Source organism: Cetorhinus maximus, chromosome 2, assembly GCF_964194155.1.
Source record: "Cetorhinus maximus chromosome 2, sCetMax3.hap1.1, whole genome shotgun sequence".
Lineage (NCBI taxonomy): Eukaryota > Metazoa > Chordata > Chondrichthyes > Lamniformes > Cetorhinidae > Cetorhinus > Cetorhinus maximus.
In genome coordinates this window covers 176,303,124-176,324,590 of record NC_135880.1, presented here as the reverse complement: position 1 = coordinate 176,324,590, position 21,467 = coordinate 176,303,124, and the positions used below count along the sequence as shown (strand labels likewise).

Here is a 21,467-nt window from a genome sequence, read left to right as displayed (position 1 = left end):
GGTGAAAGGTTGACATTCAAGGGGACAAGTTTTCGAGGTCAGAGTTGTCAGGAAAGCTTAAAGAAACATGGGCTTTGAGCAATGATCAGTATGGAAAGGTAACTCGGGAAAATCATTAACATAAATTGAAGCAGTAGGATAAGGGTACACAGGTTCAACCTAGGAGAATAATTAGACAAGAATTGGCACTGGGGCAAAGCAGCCTAAGTTTCTCGTCTTTCCTCTCATTGCAGAGTATTGACACCAACAATTAACCTTGTAGCTCTCCTCCAGCACCACCATCGCTCAAATATCTTCCTTGTGTTGTAGCAACAAGAAACAGATGCTCTATCCAAGTAGCAGTCTAACCAGAAAACTAGTTTGACCATGAATTCCTCTGCCTTGTAGGTTTACTACTTTGGCTATGCAATTCAATGTATTGCTGGATTTATCAATTGCCGTGCTATATTAGTTGGACACTTGGGGGTGGGGGGGGCTTGAGAAATGAATGTTTCAGAAATGGGAAGTGAGAAAAGAAAGAGAAATAGGGTGAGGGAGGCAATTGCAGGGGCGGGAGGAGGAGGAGGGGCAAAGAAGCAGAGTAGTGAGAGAAGAAAGGAAGAGAGGAGCAGAAATTGTAGGATTCAACTAATAGATTGTTGAAAATTAAATTAGGGCAGTCAAACTTTTATCTGCTCCTCTCATTTTTATTTTACATTAACTGTTCACATCATACCTGCGAGTGCTGGAAATGTGTTCGCAGCATCTGCCCAATGTTCTGGGTATGGGAGAGGTCCAGGGCCGCATCCACTTCATCCAGAATATAAATTGGAGCAGGTTTGAACAGGAGCATGGCCAGGATCAGAGACAGAGCCACCAGTGACCTACAGAATATAAACACACAACAATCACATTCAGTTAATGTAACAGAACCCGAATGAAAAGAATCAGAGATCTATAAATTTGAACAGATCAAGTGTTAATTCAGTATACTTCTCATTATCAAATCAAATGGGGAGACTAGAAGTAGGTTTAGGCACAGTTTAAGAATAAGAACTCACCATTTTAAGGCGGGGATGAGGAAAAAAGTTCTCTCTGAGGGTCGTTAGTCTTTGGAATTCTCTTCCCCAGAAAGCAGTGGAGGCTAGTTTATTGATATGGTCAAGGCTAAGTTAGCTTGGTTTTTGATCAACAAAGGAGTCAAGGGTTGTGGGGGCAGACAGGAATGTGGAGTTGAGACTACAAACAGATCAGCATTAATCTTATTGCATGGTGGAGCAGGCTGGAAGGGCCAAATGGCCTACTCCTGCTCCTAAGTCCTATATTCCTCACAAATCAGTCTGAAAAAGATCAATTTTTGAAGTATGGCTCTAACCAAATAATGGATAATTGGGGGGGAAAAAGAATCATTTAACAGAAACAAATACACATGTGGGGGGTGCGTGGAGGCAACTATAATCAAAATTTAGTCCCCTCACATAGTGGGTGATATAGTGGCCCTTCAGAGGAGAGTTACAAGAACGATTTCTAGCCAACAGAATGTTACTCATGTAAGCTTAGAGAGCCTGTATTTACCCTAGAATAGCATAGGCTTAGAGGCTAACAGGCAGAGATTTATTAAATAAAATAAAAGCAATGGACTCCATTGCCTATTGATATATCGGGAGGGCAGGCCCAACTACACGCAAGTAAAACAGACTAGATATTAGGCAGTTTTTCTATTCCCATGGAGTAGTGAGCCTCTCAAACGTGTTGCTGGCTGGTGCATTGTATGCTGATTCTTTCTGCACAACTTCAAGAGGGAACTGGACCAGTTCTTATACTTGGGGAGAGGTCACATCATATAGAAGGTAAGAGGATTAACAAATAAACACACTATCCATGTAATCTCTTCGACTGGTTTTGATCACTTGATGAGGTTGAAGGGGAATTTTCCATTTATTTTTACACCCTTACTGGTTCTGCAATTTCATCCCCACTGGGAGGTACCTCGGGCTGCAAGAGACAAGATGTGTCCAGTCGCAATAATCAGACATCTAGCTTCCTTCCAGATGGTACCTTATTCCTTTTAGATGTTTAATGAATTGTTAAACTAAAGGCTCCACCTACCCCCCTCAAACAGATGTAAAAGACGCCATGGTTCAATTTCAAAGAAGAGCAGGTGAGTTAGCTCTGGTGTCCTGGCCAATATTTATTTCCCAGCCAATGCATAAAATGGATTGTCAGGTCATTATCCCATAGGGGAATGGGATTGACTGTATTGCTCCACAGAGATCGGACATGGAATCAATAAGCCAAATAGTCTCCTTATGTACCATAATGATTCTATGACATGGATGTAGGAACAGAATTGAGGAAACTGCTGGCTGGTTTTTGCATTACTTCTGTTCTTCTTTGTAAAAGAAAAGGGTAGTTTCTTTTAGACAGCAATATAAAGTATGGAAGCAAAAGCAAAATACTGTGTTTGCTGGAAATCAAATAAAAACAGAAAATGCTGGAAATACTCAGCAGGTCATGTAGCATCTGTGAAGAGAGAAAAAGATAAAAGGTTATCGACCCGAAACATTAGCTTTGTTTCTCTTTCCCTGAATGCTGCCTAATTTGCTGAATATATTAAATAAAAACAGAGAATGCTGAAATAAAGAATGGGTTCTGCAACAGCTACTGCTACTCTAAGCACAGCAATTCATGAGTAAGGGTCCCAGAGTGAAGTGAACACCCAATCTCCACTCACCCTGACTGACACAGATCTCATGTTTATTGAAACTAATGGCATCCAGTCACATTCTGAAAATCTCCAAGACAACAGACAAGTGGCTAAGGCAACAGTCAGCTGGAAACTGAATAACAAAGCTACAAGAGACCGTGTACAATGACTAAAAACAGCAGCTGTTGCGACAAAGTTGAAAAAGTAACAATAAATAGGCCCCTTCTCCCTCCGAGGATGATTTTTCTGTGCTTTTTTTAAAAACAAATCAGCATTGGTTGGACAATTTTAAACTATGGCCATACCAATAGAAAACAAAGAGTCTGATCAAGACCTTGCTATGTGCAAATATTTACCTTAATTGCCTATGAAACAAGAACACTTAAAGCAATTAATTGTTGCAATTAGACTCTATTTCTTTCCACAGATGCTGCCTGAACTGCTGAGTATTTCCAGCATTTTTTTGTTTTTATTTCAGATTTCCAGCATCCCCAGTATTTTGCTTTTGCAATTGCTGTAAATCTCTTGGGGACATTGTGAAAGGCACCAAATGAATGACAGCTCTTTCCTTCCAGTAGCTTCAGACTAAGTGATGGAATTTGCAAATGCTGCTCAGGCTGAAATTCCAAATATCCAGAGTTCCAGTACACTGCTAAAGATTTAACTGGAGTTTGTAAGCTGTGCACAATTATGGTGTCTCATCAATTCTAGCACATAGACCTGCCTGTCTAGCTGCAAATATGCAGTACACCTGTGACTCTTCCAGAGTTGGGTCCAAGTTGTTGCTTACAGATCTGGCTCTCATCCAAGAGGCGGTGGTGCAGTGGTATTGTCACTGGACCAGAGATCCAGGGGAATGCTCTGGGGACCCAGGTTCAAATCCTGGTGAAATTTGAAGTCAACAAAATTAAGAATTAAAAATCTATTAATGACCATGAAACCATTGTCAATTGTTGTAAAAATCCATCTGGTTTATTCCATAATATCCTTTATGGAAGGAAAAACTGCCATCTTTACCAGGTCTGGCCTACATGTGACTCCAGACCAATAGCAATGTGGTTGACTCATAAATGCTCTCTGAAATGGCATTGCAAGTCACTCAATTGTGTCAAACCGCTACAAAGTCTATAAGGAATGAAATTGGATGAACTACCAGGGCACTGACCTAGGCACCAGAAATGACAATGGCAAACTCCGCCCTGTTGACCCTGCAAAGTCCTCCTCACTAACTAACATCTGTGGGCTAGTGCCCAAAATTGCGAGATCTGTCTCACAGACCAGTCAATCATAGTCATACTCATGGAATCATACCTTACAATATCCCAAACACCACCATCACCATCCCTGGGTATGTCCAGTCTCACCAGCAGGACAGACCCAGCACAGGTGGCGGCGCAGTGATATACAGTCAGAGGGAGTTGCCCTGGGAGTCCTCAACATTGACTCCGGGCCTCATGGCATCAGGTCAAACATGGGCAAGGAAATCTCCTGCTGATTACCACGTACTGCACTACCACCAACCCCCTCCAGTGCCCCCACCCTGGACCTCATCACTCCTCCACATTGAACACCACTTGGAGGAAGCACTGAGGGTGAATGTACTCTGAGCGGAGGACTTCAATGTCCATCACCAAGAGTGACTCGGAAGTACCACTACAGACCAAGCCCTAAAGGACAGAGCTGCTAGACTGGGTCTGCGACAGGTGGCAAGGGAACCAACGAGGGGGAAAAACAAACTTGATCTCATCCTCACCAACCTGCCTGCCACAGATGCATCTGTTCATGACAGTATTGGTAGGAGTAACCACCACAAAGTCCTTGTGGAGACGAAGTCCCCTCTTCACATTGAAGATACCCTCCATCGTGTTGTGTGGCACTACCTCTGTGCTAAATGGGATAGATTTCAAACAGATCCAGCAACTCAAGTCTGGGCATCCATGAGGCGCTGTAGGCCATTAGCAGTAGCAGAATTGTACTCAACCATAATCTGTAACCTCATGGCCCAGCATTTCCCCACTCTACCATTACCACCCACCAAGGCAGGGGATGAACCCTGGTTCAATGAGAGTGCAGGAGGGCATGCCAGGAGCAGCACCAGGAATACTTAAAAATGAGGTGTCGACCTGGTGAAGCTATAACACAGGACTACTTACGTGCCAAACAGCATAAGCAGCAAGTGATAGATAGAGCTAAGTGATTCCACAACCAAAGGATCAGACCTAAGCTCGGCTGTCCTGCCACATCTAGTCAGGAATGCTGGTGGACAATTGAACAACTGGAGGCAGCAGCTCCACAAATATCCCCATCCTCAGTGATGGGGGAGCCCAGCACATCAGTGCAAAGGATAAGGCTGAAGCATTTGCAACAATCTTCAGCCAGAAGTGCCGAGTGGATGATCCACCTCGGCCTCCTTTGGACGTCCCCAGCACCACAGATGCCAGTCTTCAGCCAATTCTTTTCACTCCATGTGATATCAAGAAACGGCTGAAGGCACTGGATACTGCAAAGGCTATGGGTCTTGACAATACCCCAGCAATAGTACTGAAGGACCGTGCTCCAGAGCTTGCTGTGCCTCTAGCCAAGCTGTTCCAGTCCAGCTACAACACTGCCATCTACCCGGCAGTCCATAAAAAGTAGGACAAATCCAACCCGGCCAGTTACTGCCCCATCAGTCTACTCTCGATCATCAGTAAAGCGATGGAAGGAGTCATGAACAGTGCTATCAAGCAGCACTTGCTTAGCCATAACCTGCTCAATGCTCAGTTTGGGTTCTGCCAGGGCCACTCAGCTCCTGATCTCATTACAGTCTTGGTTCAAACATGGACAAAAGAGCTGGATTCCAGAAGTGAGATGAGAGTGACTGCCCTTGACATCAAGGCAGCATATGACCGAGTGTGACATCAAGGATCCCTAGCAAAACTGGAGCCAATGGGAATCAGGGGGAAAACTCTCCGCTAGTTGGAGTCGTACCTAGCACAAAGGAAGATGGTTGTGGTTGTTGGAGGTCACTCATCTCAGTTCCAGGACATCACTGCAGGGAGTTCCTTACGGTAGTGTCTTAGGCCCAACCAGCTTCAGCTGCTTCAGCAATGACCTCCCTTCCATCATGTCAGAAATGGGGATGGTCGCTTATCATTGCACAATATTAAGCACCATTCACAACTCCTCAGGTACTGAAGCAGTCCATGTCCAAATGCAGCAAGACCTGGACAATATCTAGGCATGGACTGGCAAGTGGCAAGTAACATTTGTGCCACATAAGTGCCAGGCAATGACCATCTCCAACAAGAGAGAATCTAAACATCGCCCCTTGACATTACCATTGCTGAATCCCCCACTGTCAACATCATGGGGGTTACCATTGACCAGAAACTGAAAAATGGCTAGTCCGTATGGCATAAATACTGTGGCTACTTGAGCAGGTCAGAGGCTAGGAATCCTGCAGTGAGTAACTCACCTCCTGACTCCCCAAAGCCTGTCCACCATCTACATGGCACAAATCAGGTGTGTGATGGAATACTCTCCACTTGCCTGGATAAGTGCAGCTCCAACAACACTCAAGAAGCTTGACACTATCCAGGACAAAGCAGCCCGCTTGATTGGCACCCTATCCATAAACATTCACTCCCTCCACTACCAACCCACATTTGCAGCTTTGTGCGCCATCTACAAGATGCACTGCAGGAGCTCAGCAAGCCTCCTTAGAAAGCACCTTCCAAATCCACGACCGCCACCATCTAGAAGGACAAGGGCAGTGGACACATGGAAACACCACCACATGGAAGTTCCTCTCCAAGCCACTCAAAATCCTAACTTGCCGTTCCTTCACTGTCGCTGGGTCAAAATCCTCAAACTCCTTTCTTAACAGCACTGTGGGTGTACCTTCACCACATGGACTGCAGCGGTTCAAGAAAGGCAGTTCACCACCATCTTCTAAAGGGCAATAAATGCTGGCCTAGCCAGTGATGCCCGCATCCCATGAATGAATAAAAAACGAAGTAGGTGGGAAATCTTTACAGGAAATTCTTAAGAGTGAAAATGACATCTATTATTGATGGCGCATTACTGAGGGGAAAACTAAGCAATATAGATGAAAGCAAGCTAGCAGTAAGGCACTACAGCTGAAAATTGAGGAGGAAAAAATATTTACATGAAAAGATAATTAAAACCAGAAATCCGAATAAAAAGGAAAGACAGACCTTTGACCACCACTGAGCTCAGTAAGATTCTCTTTCCAGGCATCTCCAAGGGCTACTTTGAACTCCACTCCATCTAGAATAGTCTTGCCCTCAGGAGGTACCAACATGGCATTAGCTCCAGGAAGGAGTGTGGAGAAAATGGAGCCAAAATCTTTGTTTACCTAGATTGAATGAGAAAAGTTCATAAACAGGAATGTTTAACATAACCAATATACCAGTGTCAAGACACATTGGTTAGAATTAACTTGTTCTCTTTGCTACATATCAAGTTGTGCATTCTGTTTAGTCATGAACCAATAAGCAAAATAATTTGGTCACTCCATTTTACTTCAGAAGTCAGAGTATTATGATGACACAGCCAATGGTAAAGACTGAGTTGCTCAAATCCCAAATGGAAACTTGATACAACTGCCATAACCTATTTTTGCAATTTGTATGTTTCAAGACGCAGGCTTTGAATTCAGTAGTAAGACCATTGAGTCTCAAGAGATTTTTTATAAAACGAAATTAAACATTTATTAATACAAGAAAAATTGTAAGCACATACACATCTACAAAATTACTACCATAATAGCTACAAAAATCCCTCAATTAATCTGACTCCCACTTACACCCCCGTTAAGGCAACAGTAAAACTCAGATTTAAAGAGACACCTGGACAGTCGCATTTGAAATAAGTTTCTTTCAGCCCTGGGTCCTTACAGACAGACTTGAGGTTTACAGGCTGGAGGCTTCTCACTTGATGGATCTTAAAATGCCTCTACCTTACACACAACCTCCTTTCTGCTTTATACATGTCTTTCTCTTTTAATATAAGTTTCCCATTGTGTCACTAGGCCTTTAATTTTACCTCTTCTAACAACAACATCCTTTGATTCCATCAATTTTATTAGTAAGCTGAAAAAAATAAACACATTGCTTGGCATCTTCTAGCTGAGTGCAAGATTTCATCCATTCTTTTGAATGCTTTAATGCTTTATTTTAAATGCAAATTGCCCCCTTGACACCTATGTTTCTAAACTTCTCCATGTTTATCTAATTACCATTTCAAACCTACTTCTTTCTATACATCAAAGCCTCTAGACCAGCTGGCTTTAATCCAATTAAGACACACACATAGACACAGACACCACTCAACTCTATTTTTAAAAAATAATTTCTAATAACATTATGGACATTAATCTCTTCATGACAATATACAGGTCCAAAGCCACAGCTAACTAACTTTTGACATGTTTAGACATATGAAAAAGGTACCAAAAAAATCAGTCATGTTTTAGCATTTGAAAAAAAACCACTTCAAAGAAAGAATATTGGGACTGAGTTATATTTAAGAGTTGCATTTTAACACAAAATAAATTCACACAGGTTTAAAATAAAAAGGCCAAGCACAATGAAGTTGCACATTAAAGCCCAAGGAAATAGTTTGTGGAATAGCACAACTCTCAGTCTATTCCAAACTGAGAAATGAGGGTTAATTGTCTCATTCCAGGCTTTTAGCCAGGATGGTCCCTATTCATTTCCTTACTTAAGGAGAGAGATACTTGCGTTGCAAGCAGTTCAGAGAAAGTTCACCAGACTGATTCCTGGGATGAAAGTTGAACCTATGAACACTGGAGTTTAGAAACATGAGAGATGATCTTATTGAAACATAAAAAATTCTGAGGGGGTTTGACAGGTTAGATGTTGGGAAGAATCTAGCACCAGATGCACAATTTGAAAATAAGGAGTCTCCCATTTAAAATGGAGATGAGGAGGAATTTAGGGCTGTTAGTTTTTGGAATTCTCTAGCTGAGATCAATGGAGGCTGGGTCATTGAATATTTTCAAGGCCGAGTCAGACGTACTTTTGATCCACAGGGAGTCAAGGGGGACAGGCAGGAAAGTGGAATTAAGGCCACAATCAGATCAGCTGCGATTTTATCGAATGGCAGAGCAGGCTCAAATGGGTCGAATGGCATACTCCTGCTCCTATTTCTTATAATCTTGTGAGAACAGATGTCTTCTTTAAAAGTACATCTGCAAGGAAGGGGTTTTGTTTATTCATCAATCACTTACAGGAAAGAAGCATCAACAGACTGAAGATATTCAGAGAGCCCTTGAAAACCCCCAGGCAGTTTGGAAACTTCTCTCTGGGATCGGCAAATCTTTTGCTTTGAATCATTCATTCTAGTTTTTGTACAGGGAGGCTTTCTTTGTTATTGGCTAAATTTTAGACAATAGCATTATTACTTTTGCTTCCATTGATAGCTTTATTGACTATACTTCAGTTCTTTTTGCCTTACACATTCTGGCTTTTCAAGAACAAAAAACATCCACCCTAACAAAATGTTAACATATAAATTAGTGTTTACCTGTTTCCATGCAACATTCAAGGCTTCGTTTTTCTTTTTATCCAGCTCTTCAATAGTTGAAAGAATTTTTGACTTGTCATTTTGAACTATTCTTTTTTTCTTCATCAAATCATTGTACTGTGAACAAGCATAAAGGGAGTCCACTCAGATTTCATGAATGTTTCTCATACGCAGTTGCACCTTTCTTACATCAATAAGTGGATGTCCAAGCCTGGCATATTCTGTTTGAATCAAAGCTATTTTATAATTAATACCCACCATGATACCAATGTTAATTTACTTAACTTCATACTTGATTCCTGCCTACCATGAGGGTGAAAGTTACTTGACTGGTCATTTAAAGATAAACTTCAGTGTAGGAATAGATAGAATCCACAATCACTTCATAGGAAACCCACTTATAATTTTAACGGGTGTGCACACTGCAATTACATCCTGCAGCCTTAAACGCATGTTCTCTTAACCATGTTATCTGGCAACCTTTTTTTGTTCCATGGAATATTTGCTCATAATAAAACAAATAGTCAGCAGGAATACCAAGGCAGGAAGAGAAACAAAAACAGAACTCCAAATGTCATGGGACAAATGTGATGTAAAACAACCTTCACTCCTTCAACACGATGATAAACATGGCTCTTAATTATGGCTAATAATTACAATTTTAGAAAGCTTGAACAGCTGCAGGGGACAGATGTCAGAGTGCACGCATATTACTGCTTGCGCCTAGTAATTGAAATGCTCCTTTATTAACAGAACAAGCAATGCTTATAGAACATATCACATCACTGGCAGGACTTTACAAAAAGTTGTTTCACACGAAACATCCATAAGTCACCTATAAACTCCTATGATGCATAGGCAATTGAATACTATACAGTATTGTCTTTGTTGCAGAGATATTTGCTCAAGATTAAGTGCATTGCTAAAGAGAACCCAAATTACTTAGATTTAAGGTGCTCTTGAAATAAGAATGCAGCAGACAGAGGACAAATAGTTCTCTCACTGCCAACTACTTGAACAGACTTGCAGGGAACAGACCATCAGTCCCATGAATTTGCTTTTGTTTCTTTGTGCTCTTAAAGGGATTTAAATGTAAAGTTATACCCGCTCCTCTGCCTGGCTGAGCATGTTCATTGCCCTCACGTTCACAGTTTTGCCCAGTGTATCTTTCTTCTCCTGTAGCTGTTGAAGCCGCTGGCCTGCTTCTTTAGGATTGTTCGCTTTAAAATCATAGACCGTGTTGGCCTGGCCAAAGAGATGTTTTTCAGAGGTAATCCACTCGTACTCTTTCAGCATTTTGGTCACCTGCACAAGTTTTAAATAGGACAAGGAAAGGAAGAGAGTTATTGTAAAGATCAACAGTCCAACTCCAACTTCTAATTAATCAAATCCTACTAGACATGTGATTGGTGAAGAAAACACAGTTTCCATTTTAGGCAGAAAAGAACCAAGTGCCCAACTATTGACAGAATGCTTGCAAGCACAAGTTCTTGCCTTCTGTACTCATTTGCACCAGGCATACAATCCTTGCATTTAACAGAACACTACCAAATATTGAGGCCCCTGTGCGTGTTTGATGGGACTAGCACCCTTGCAGGTGCATGGTTGCTTATACACCCAAGACTGTCAGGGTTTGTCTCATTTTAAAGAAGGTGTCAAGTTCTGTATTAGGCCTGGCACTGGCAAGTTGCCAAAGAGGGAAGGGGAATCAGACATGCGAAACTTTTAAAGTACTGGCAATATTGTCTACTTCTCTGCCTCAGTCACCAACCACAGGCCAGGTAACAACTATCTCAAATGCTTTTCCTTCAGTATACAGTCACCAAGATCAAAACTACCCTCTGATTCCCATAAACATCTACTTCCAGCCTCCTCCCCATTCGTCATCTAGAGAAAGAATTTTGACGTATTTCTCAATCTTGAATGAAGTTTCATTCTCCACAACTGATCAGTTTTACCCCTATAACACAACCAGTGTTGACCATCTCTCCCCTGATACTCTAACACATGCTTATCAATTCACAACCATACTTCTCTAATGCTCTCCTGGCCAAACCCCCACTTCTACTAACAAGCCACACTTAGGTTTACAACCTCACCGCCACTATCCTTACCAAATTCCATTGGCTTGCAGTGCTCCCGGAAATTCACTGAAGTCCTCCTCAAATCACTTGATGGCTTTGCTCTCCAACTTTGTACTCCCTAGGTCTACTGTCAAAACACCCTCTGTCCTTCTAACTCTGGCCTAATTATTGCTCAACATTCCAAACCAGCCCCTACCCCCAACTTCTGAATGTGTTCCACATCCCTCCCAACAGTCTTCCCAGCTCAGCAAGCTCTTGCTAGTCAGCATCCTGAGTCACCTATTTTGTAGGTAGTGGGTGCTATGTAAATGTAACTTGATGTTGGATAGTCCTCTGTGACTGTTTTGAAGAGGTGAGCATCGAGGAACATAGATACTGGCCACTGGCATGTTTATCATAGTAAAATGGTCAAACTTGAGAAATTTGATCCCAAAACATTAATAATTCTACAAAATTATTAAATGCCAATAAAAAACACAATTTTATTAAGTTACTATAATTATTAATTCATTTAGATTTTCATGTAGGTCTGCTCATTTTCATCTGCATTCCCACAAATTTTAAACTTTTATTACAAATTGGATAGAATAGGAAATAAACTACTTGTAAAAGTCAGATAATGGGCCAGAGAAGGGATATTGTTATAAAAACAAAAAACTGCGGATGCTGGAAATCCAAAACAAAAACAGAATTACCTGGAAAAACTCAGCAGGTCTGGCAGCATCGGCGGAGAAAAAAAGAGTTGACGTTTCGAGTCCTCATGACCCTTCAACAGAACTGAATAATATTAGGAGAGGGGTGAAATATAAGCTGGTTTAAGGTGGGGGGGTGCGGTTGTAGGGACAAGCAAGCAGTGATAGGAGCAGATAATCAAAAGATGTCAGACAAAAGAACAAAGAGGTGTTGAAGGTGGTGATATTATCTAAATGAATGTGCCTGCCATCCATTCTTAATTAGCATATTCGTTTAGATAATATCACCACCTTCAACACCTCTTTGTTCTTTTGTCTGTGACATCTTTTGATTATCTGCTCCTATCACTGCTTGCTTGTCCCTACAACCACACCCCCCACTTCTCTCCCCCCACACCCCCCTCAACCGTAAACCAGCTTATATTTCACCCCTCTCCTAATATTACTCAGTTCTGTTGAAGGGTCATGAGGACTCGAAACGTCAACTCTTTTCTTCGCCGCCGATGCTACCAGACCTGCTGAGTTTTTCCAGGTAATTCTGTTTTTGTAAGGGATATTGTTGTTGACTGGAGCACCACAAACAGCAGTGCTTGAACCTCTATTGTTTCTGATCTATATAAATGACCTTGACGTAGAAACTCATTCAACCATTTCCATTCAACAGTGAAGAGAGACCAATAAGGATAGAGGATGCAGTTAAACAATTTGCCATGGATTATGACCTGCTATAAAATTTGATAGTCAGGTAACAACTAAATTTTATGTAGCCATGAAGAGAATAGAATTAACATAGAAACACTTGGATAGGAAACAGAGAATGACAACAAATTTGTCACCTTCAATCTGAAGACAATGTGGAAAGGTAATTAAGAAAGCAGGACAGATTATTGGAATAGTAATGGAAGTTTACAAAGCTAGAGTGATGTTTTTGATCTATTATTCAGGTGACATTCAAATCACTGTGTATAATTTTGATCACCATGCTCCTAAGCAACTGTAGTTGGAACAGTCATCTTGCCACATTGGTCATAGGCAGTGCATGGAAACTGTGCCTACTTTATTTGTGCCAGCCTTTTGGCCTCAAAGGGAAAGTTGGAAGCAGAAATCAGTGTGCAGAATTCTCACAAGCAACTAGCTGAATCATGACCAGGACTTCACACGAAGTCTACTCTAGGGTCACTCAACAATTGTTGAGGATAATTTGTAATCCCAAGACAGCGCCGCTATTGATTTCTAATTATATAGATGATCTTTCCATTACAACATCTGAAATGTTGATTGCTTATTAATTGTATACATATTCTCTTGCACTAACCTTAGCAGCAGCATCAGCAGTGTCCCGTTTATGCTTATTAATGTTGTGCTCCAATTCCTGAATTTTCAACTGTGCCTCATTTTTCTGTTTCACCAATTCTGATATGGAATTGGTTTTGATTTGAATTTCCTTATTCTGAGACTTTATAGCTTCCTTTTGTTTAGCCAGATCATCCTGAGCCTTCTTCACAGCTTCCTATAAATAAAGGAATGAGTCATACACATATAATCACCAAAGTCACACAACCTCTATGTTGTGCATTAATTATACTCTTCCATTTTAATATGTTAGTACCTTATTATTTGCCACTTCTTCAGCCATGTTTTCAATCTGTTGTTTGTAAGATCTGATGGCTTCATCGACAGCCTCAATCTGCTGGTTGTAGCCAGTCTGCTCACGCTTTAACTCTTCCAATTCCAAAAGCAGGGCATCCATTTCCTATGGATGCAACAACAAGTTAGCATCCGCAAAGAAAAATCGATAAGTGACAGATCTTTCTTTTATCTCCCACACCTGATTTTGGAACTTATAACCTAAAGCCCCCTGAATAAACATCCACTGAAAAAAGACTGGAACCAGCTTTTGTGAATTGAAGCAGGACTGAATTTTTTAAGTCAGTCTTCAACAAATTTGCAAAGTTTTTTGAGCTAGTGACTCTGAATAGAAAATGTGGAATGCCTAACTATTTCCAGATGGGCAGCATTTTAGGCAAGTTAGATGCTGATACCTTAATAAAGGAAACTATGCAGCAAGCAGGTAGCATTTCTTGTGACTCCGTTTTAGTAGGTCATACAAGTCAAGCCTGAAATATCAAGGTAAGTTTCCCTGTGTGTTTCAAACTGGATGACATTTCCTTTGGTGTGAAGGTAACTTCATAAACTAAGTATTCTCCTTCACACCTCAGGTCAAGTTTTACGGACCCTTGCCAACATATTTGAAGAAAGGCAGGGGAGGGGTCTCGTAAAATAAAGCGGGAGCCAGCCCACTGCCTTCCCATCCACCCCCAACCTGTCCTCTATATTAAAGGGGGGCTGTAAGGCGTCGGGCAGCCTGCCCACCATGAGACCTATTTAGGTCCTTGAGTGGCCAATTAACTGCCACATAAGGGCCTCAATCCACCTCTGCCGTAATTTTTCAGTCTGCAGGGAAGGCAGGAGCAAGGTGAGCAGCCCGGCAGCTTTGACAGTGCAGGCTGCCATCAGACGGGGCGGGGGGGCCTCCTTTGGGTAGTTCTCCGTGTTCATTACGCCACCCCACCCTAACAAGATCATACCACCGCTCCCCCCAAGGTCTCTCTAACCCTCCCATCTCCCCCCCCCCCTCCACTTGCCTGGGGTCTTCCAATCAGGCTCACCCAAAATCCCAGGACTCACCTCAAGTCCAGGTAATATTTTTTCTTCTTTGGGACAGCTTGCAGCCCCTACTCTCTTCTGGCATTGCTGGGATTACAGAGCTGCCTAGGGCAGGACTTCCTTCCTGATGGGGGTGGATGTCCCAACCTGACCCAATTAAGGCCGTCCCAGCATAATATTGCTGCAGGGCAGCCAGATTTCTGGTCAGGAAGGTGCCGAATGACTTTTAGTTCCAGGGTTGGGGGAGAGGTAACCCATTCCCCCGTAAAATCCACCCCTAGTTTTAGTTCCCCTTTCCCATTTCTCTCATCATCCACCTTCAGTCAGAACATTCTCTCTCAGTTAACCTCTGATACTACTCTTGGGGACACAAGAGTTGTCCAATCCAATTCTCTCTCCATATCATGGGAAGGTGCATATGAATTTATTAGAAATTCAGCAAAACAGATAAAATCTGCAATCTATGAGAATAATTGACTTTCAAGAGATCAGCATGCGTGCTGACCCCATTTTTGTCGCAGAAATTACAGAAAACAATCGTTTAGAGCTGTGCAAGGTTGAATTTGCTGAGTCATTACCAACAGGATTCTGCTTCACACAACTGACCTGCACCTTACTATTCAGAGACAAATGGGATGTGACAAACTACATATCACACTGCAATGTTATGCACCTGTTGTTTCCCTTTAGTCTTCTTATTGGACAAGTCAGCCATTTTTTTGGCATCATCAAGCTTTTTCTGAGCTTCCTTCAGTTCCTTTTCCCTCTCAAACTCAGCATTTTTCATCTTGTTTTCCAAGGTATTGTACTTCTCTTGGGCCTTCTTTTGCACTTCTTTTGTTTTGTTAAGTGTCTCTTCACACTCACCTACAATTAAAGGAGACACCATAAGAGCAGTGTTACTTTGAGCTCATGCATTCCTGGGTCTTTTGGTCTCCATCATTTTTAATCAAATAGTTAATGAACAATTTGCTTATAGCATATGAAAAGTTAGCTGTCACAAGATTTTGGTGGGAATTATGAAAAAAAAGGTTTTGTAATGCAAAAAGGACAATTCCAAATATCCAGCAGGAAGAAATGCATTAAATACAATGGAGACAGATGTTCAAACAAACTCATAGCTTTAGATGCAATGAAACACAGGCAATTTTAAGAAATTCTCAAAAGCCAGAACAGCAAATTCCAGCATTCGAGTGAGATGCACTATCAAGTGAGCAAATTAAAAATAGAATCCAGCATGGAGGCAAGTTGATTGAAATGAAGAGCTCCAATGAGGCTCTTGCACGCTTCTCACTCCCTGAATACAGTGCTGTAAGAAAGCATCAGATTCATTAAAACACTCTCTTTGAATGTGAGTGCAATCACAGAGCACAGTATATCATTGAATGGAGTCCTATTTCCAAGCCAATTTTATCCTCTTTTCTTGCTATACCTGGCTTTTCAAAAGCTGTTAAATAATTTTCCATCAATAGTGTGACTCCTTCAACTTTGCAGATTGCTTCCTGCTTTTAGCTCCAACTGTGCAACTAGCCACATTTCTGCAATGCCAGTTATCAATATTCTTGCTAGATGTGTATAGCTGTAACTCAATACTTTATTCTTGATGCTTCTTGCGTCAGTCATTTCTTTTCTTTTTCATTGTATTTAAGAAGGTTAGTTAATTCCTGTATACAGGCCACTTATGCGAACTGAAAACAAGTGACTCTGGGAAACTCAACTCAATACCTTCCCCAGTCTGACATTACAATTCCCACGAATACTCGTGTGTTTGTTAAACCCAACTTCTTACCCAGTTCCAGATGTTTTTTAGTCCTCCTTACTAACATCTGGGGGCTTGTGCCAAAATTGGGGGAGCTGTCCCACAGGCTAGTCAAGCAACAGCCTGACATAGTCATGCTCACTGAATTGTACCTTACAGATAGTGTCTAAGACACCACCACCGACAGGACAGACCCAGCAGAGTTGGCAGCACAGTGGTATACAGTCGGGTGGGAGTTGCTCTGGGTGTCCTCAACATCGACTCTGGACCCATGAAGTCTCCTGGCATCAGGAAAATGAGATCTCATGGGATACAGGGGAGGGTGGCAGGTTGGATCCAAAATTGGCTCAGCGACAGGAAACAAAGGGTAATGGTCAATGGATGTTTTTGCAAATGGAAGCTGGTTTCCAGTGGTGTTCCACAGGGCTGAATGTTGGGGCCCTTGCTGTTTGTTGTATATATTAATGTTTTAGACTTAAGTGTGGGAGGTATGATTGGGAAATTTGCAGATGATACAAAAATTGGCAGTGTAGTTGATAGTGAAGAGGATTAGCTGTCGACTCCAGAATAACATCAATGGTTTGACTGAGTGGGCAGAGAAGTGGCAAATGGAATTCAATCTGGAAAAGTGTGAGGTAATGCATTTGGGGAGGGCAAACAAAGCAAGGGATCACTCAATAAATGGGAAGTTATTGAGAGGGATTAAGGAAGTGAGACACCTTGGAGTGCATGTCCACTGGTCCTTGAAGGTGGCAGGACAGGTGGACAAGGTGGTCAAGAAAGTATACGGAATGCTTTCCTTTATTGGGTGAGGTATTGGATACAAAAGCAGGGATATAATGACGGAACTGTATAAAACTCTGGTTAGGTCACAGCTGTAATTTTGTGTACAGTTCTGGTCACTACACTACAGGAAGGACATAATTGCTCTTGAGAGACTGCAGAGGAGATTTTCTAGAATGTTGCCAGGCTTGAAAATTGCAGCTATGAGGAAAGATTGGATAGCCTAGGGTTGTTTTCCTTAGAACAGAGGAGGCTGAACGGTGACCTAACTGAGGTGTACAAAATTATGAGGGGCCTAGATAGTGTAGACAGGCAAAACTCAGTTCCCCTAGCTGAGGGGTCAATTACCAGGGGGCATAGATTTAAGGTGATTGATAGAAGGGTTAGAGGGAACATGAGGAAAACCTTCTTCACCCAGGGGTTGGTAGGTGTGTAGAATTCACTGCCTAAGTTGGTAGTTGAGGCCAAAATGCTCAACTCATTTAAAAGGTACCTGGATCTGCATCTGAAGTGCTGTAACCTGCAAGGCTACGGACCAGGCGCTCGAATGAGGCAAGTTTATTTTTTCTCTTTTTGGCTTGCACAGGCATGAGGGTTGATTGGCCTTTTTCTGCACCATAACTTTTCTGTGGTTTCTATAAGTCAAACATGGGCAAGGAAACCTCCTACTGATTACCACGTACTGCACACCCCACCCCCCCAGCAGCTGATGACTCAGTACTCCATGTTGAACACCATTTGGGGCCCAGCACATCAGTGCAAAAGATAAGGCTGAAGCATTTGCAACAATCTTCAGCCAGAAGTGCCGAGTGGATGATCTATCTCAGCCTCCTCCAGAGGTCTCCAGCAGCTCAGATGCCTGTCTTCAGCCAATTCGATTCACTCCACGTGATATCAAGAAACGGTTGAAGGCACTGGATGTTGCAAAGACTATGGGCGCTGACAATATTCCAGCAACAGTACGGAACACTTGTGCTCCAGAATTTGCCACGCTCCTAGCCAAGTTGTTCCAGTACAGCTTCAACACCGGCATCTACCCAGAAATGTGAAAAATTGCCCAAGTATGTCGCATGCACAAAAGGCAGGACAAATTCAACCCAGCCAATTACCACCAATCAGTCTGCTCCTGATCATCAGTAAAAGTGGTGGAAGGGGGTCATCAACAGTGCTATCAAGCAGCACTTGCTTAGAAATAACCTGCTCGCTGACGCTCAGTTTGGGCTCCACCAAGAACATTCAGCTCCGGACCTCATTAAAACCTTGGTTCAAACATGGACAAAGAGGCTGAACTCCAGAGGTGATGTGAGAGTGATTGCCCTTGACATCAAGGCAGCATTTGACCAAGTATTGCATCAAGGGGCCCTAGCAAAACTGGAGTCAATGGGAGTCAGGGGGGAAACTCTCCACTAGTTGGAGTTATACCTAGCACAAAGGAAGATGGCTGTAGCTGTTGGAAGTCAATCATCTCAGTTCCAGGACATCACTGCAGGAGTTCAGGGTAGTGTCCTGAGCCCAACCATCTTCAGCTGCTTCATCAATGACCTTCCTTCCATCATAAGGTCAGAAGTAGGGATGTTCGCTGATGATTGCACAATGTTCAGCACCATTCGCAACTCCTCAGATACTGAAGCAGTCCATTTCCAAATGCAGCAAGACCTGGACAATGTCCAGGCTTGAGCTGACAAGTAACATTCGCGCCACACAAGTGTCAGGCAATGACCATCTCCAACAAGTGAGAATCTAAACATCGCCTCTTGACATTCAATGACATTACCATCGCTGAATTCCCCCACTATCAACATAATGGGGGTTAGCATTGACCAGAAACTGAACTGGACTAGACATATAAATACTGTGGCCACAAGAGCAGGTCAGAGGCTAGGAATCCTGCAGTGAGTAACTCACTTCCTGACTCCCAAAAGCCTGTCCACCATCTGCAAGGCACAAGTCAGGAGTGTAATGGAATACTCTCCATTTGCCTGGATGAGTGCAGCTCCAGAACGCTCAAGAAGCTTGACACCACCCAGGACAAAGCGGCCCAATTGATTGGCACTCCATCCACAAACATTCATTCCCTCCACCATCAATGCACAGTGGCAGCAGTGTGTACCATCCACAAGATGCACTGTAGGAACTCAACAAGCCTCCTGAGAAAGCACCTTCCAAACCCACGGCCATTACAATCGAGAAGAGCAAGGGCAGCAAACATATGAGAAAATCACCACCTGGAAGTTCCCCTCCAAGACACACGCTACCCTGACTTGAAAATTCATTGCCGTTCCTTGACTGTCACTGGGTCAAAATTGTCACTTGGTCAAACCCCCTCGCTAACACCACAGACTGCAGCGGTTCAAGAAGGCAACTCACCACCACCTTCTCAAGGGCAGTTAGGGATGGGCAATAAATGCTGGCGTAGCCAACAATGCCCACATCCCATGAATGAATCATAAAAAAAAATGAAGTTTTTCCACAAAGAACTTCATTAATAAAAGTTTTAAGTTCAAACAAGCTAATGCCATATAGAATTCCATTACCCATATAATCTGAAGCCTATCTGACCTCCTTTATCAAAGAAATAAGACTATCAGCCAAGATCTTTCTTTTCTAAAGCCTGCTAGCTGCTCAAGTTGAAGTTTTCTAGGTATTTTTCCAGTTTACTCTTTAGAATAGAGCCCACTACTTTGCACATTAGTGACAGTACTCACTGCTGCTGTTTGTTGCTTTTAGTAAAGCAGAGAGAATTAAAAGAAACAGCCAAGTGCCAGCCATCAGGCTTCACTGTCTGCTCCCAGAAATTATGCAAACTGGACACCTTAAATGCAAATATTTAGGCGACAAATACTCAAGATTAAGGTTGTATAAAACCTCGTGCTGGAGTATAGCCTTGACTATATGCTGCACTCATGAAAAGTTTCACTACCATCTCCCCCCCCCACCCATCCCCATCCCTTTTAGTTATTGTAGCGTGTACCAATAGTTTTTTGAAGGGTTTCAATTTCCTCCTGCTGCTTGTGGTAAGAGCTCTGTTGAAGCTTTACCAGCAGTAGTTCTTGCTCCTGAGATTTCAATTCACACTGCAGTTTCAACTCTCGGTATCTGAAAAGATTTACGAAAAATAATGTGTTATTTGTAGTACCAAATGTAAAGCATAGGAATACAGAAAAGGATTTTTTCAGTCTATTTACCGAATTGCATCAGTCCAAACAGTCGTCTACATTGAACATTAAGTGTACAATAAGTCTATTTTTTTTTCTTGCTCATCAGTTGGGTCTGTACTTTTCTGCCTTTTCATTGTGCCACTAAGTTTTAATCTACAAAACTTCACCCACCACATGCTCGTACTCCAAACCTAGCCAAGACAAACAACTTTTGCACAGGAGTCTAAAGATATGCATATACAAAGGCAACATTCTTTCCAGTAGCCAGGTCACAGCCCCAGATTTGCCACTCCTTCCTGGCTCTTCAGCAACAAGAATCAGCATGATTAACACCTGAGCTACAGATTGAGAACATGAGAAAAAGGTTAGAGTCTAATAGGTCAGCACTGCTCAGGGAAATGGGAAGGGGAGTTGAAAGAGGCAAGATATTGTTTCTGGCTGTATTGAAGAATGGTGTATTCATTTGGAGTCAGGAGAAGTGAGCACCCATTTTATGAAGTAATAGCAGCCACTTGGCCTCATAAAGGGACCCGGTTGCCAACAACAATAAACAGATGGATAGAGGAGGAAAAAAAGCTGAGTGCTGGAATCTTCAAACATTTTGTACTCTCTAAACAAAGTTGCAAGTTTTGACTAAGGCAGGGGGATCCTTGGGGCAAACATGGCTTGGTGGCAAGGAGAATGTGCAGCAAAAGGGGAAACTGAGACAGAGAGAGTTAAGTGGGTGGTCTCAATCATCATAACAAAGAGGCCCATGGACTTTTGCATTTGTCAAAGGCGAGGGTGGAGTGGGCAGTGAAGAGCAGCTTAAGGACAGGGTTGGTGATCCTAAAAGAAACCAGGGGTTATCTTTGCATTTCAAGGACAATCCTGAAATTGTGGATGGTTTTTGCAGAGGACAGCAGGACCCAGTAGTGCTTCATGTGGTCCAGTCAGATTTGGTGATGAATGGCTAAATTAGGTTAAATCAGATGCATTCAAGTCTGTGTCCCTTAGACTTAAGGGAACAAAGGTGGGGCAAGTACCAAAGGGAAAAGCTATGATAGGACAGACTAAGACCTCTACTGAGGACAAGGGCATCTAAAA

At 42.4% G+C, this 21,467-nt stretch overlaps 1 protein-coding gene across 1 annotated transcript in view; it reads right to left on the bottom strand.

The window, feature by feature from the left end:
- The window catches only part of smc2 (structural maintenance of chromosomes 2), a 53,510-nt gene that overhangs the window by 1,230 nt on the left and 30,813 nt on the right, over positions 1–21,467 (bottom strand). The window contains exons 16-23 of the mRNA XM_078571188.1: positions 20,195–20,319; positions 15,355–15,548; positions 13,624–13,767; positions 13,330–13,524; positions 10,343–10,543; positions 9,239–9,355; positions 6,886–7,046; positions 716–863 (exon numbers count right to left, since the gene is read on the bottom strand). Coding sequence (XP_078427314.1) covers positions 716–863; positions 6,886–7,046; positions 9,239–9,355; positions 10,343–10,543; positions 13,330–13,524; positions 13,624–13,767; positions 15,355–15,548; positions 20,195–20,319 — 1,285 coding nt within the window. The remainder of the gene's footprint in view (positions 1–715; positions 864–6,885; positions 7,047–9,238; positions 9,356–10,342; positions 10,544–13,329; positions 13,525–13,623; positions 13,768–15,354; positions 15,549–20,194; positions 20,320–21,467) is intronic.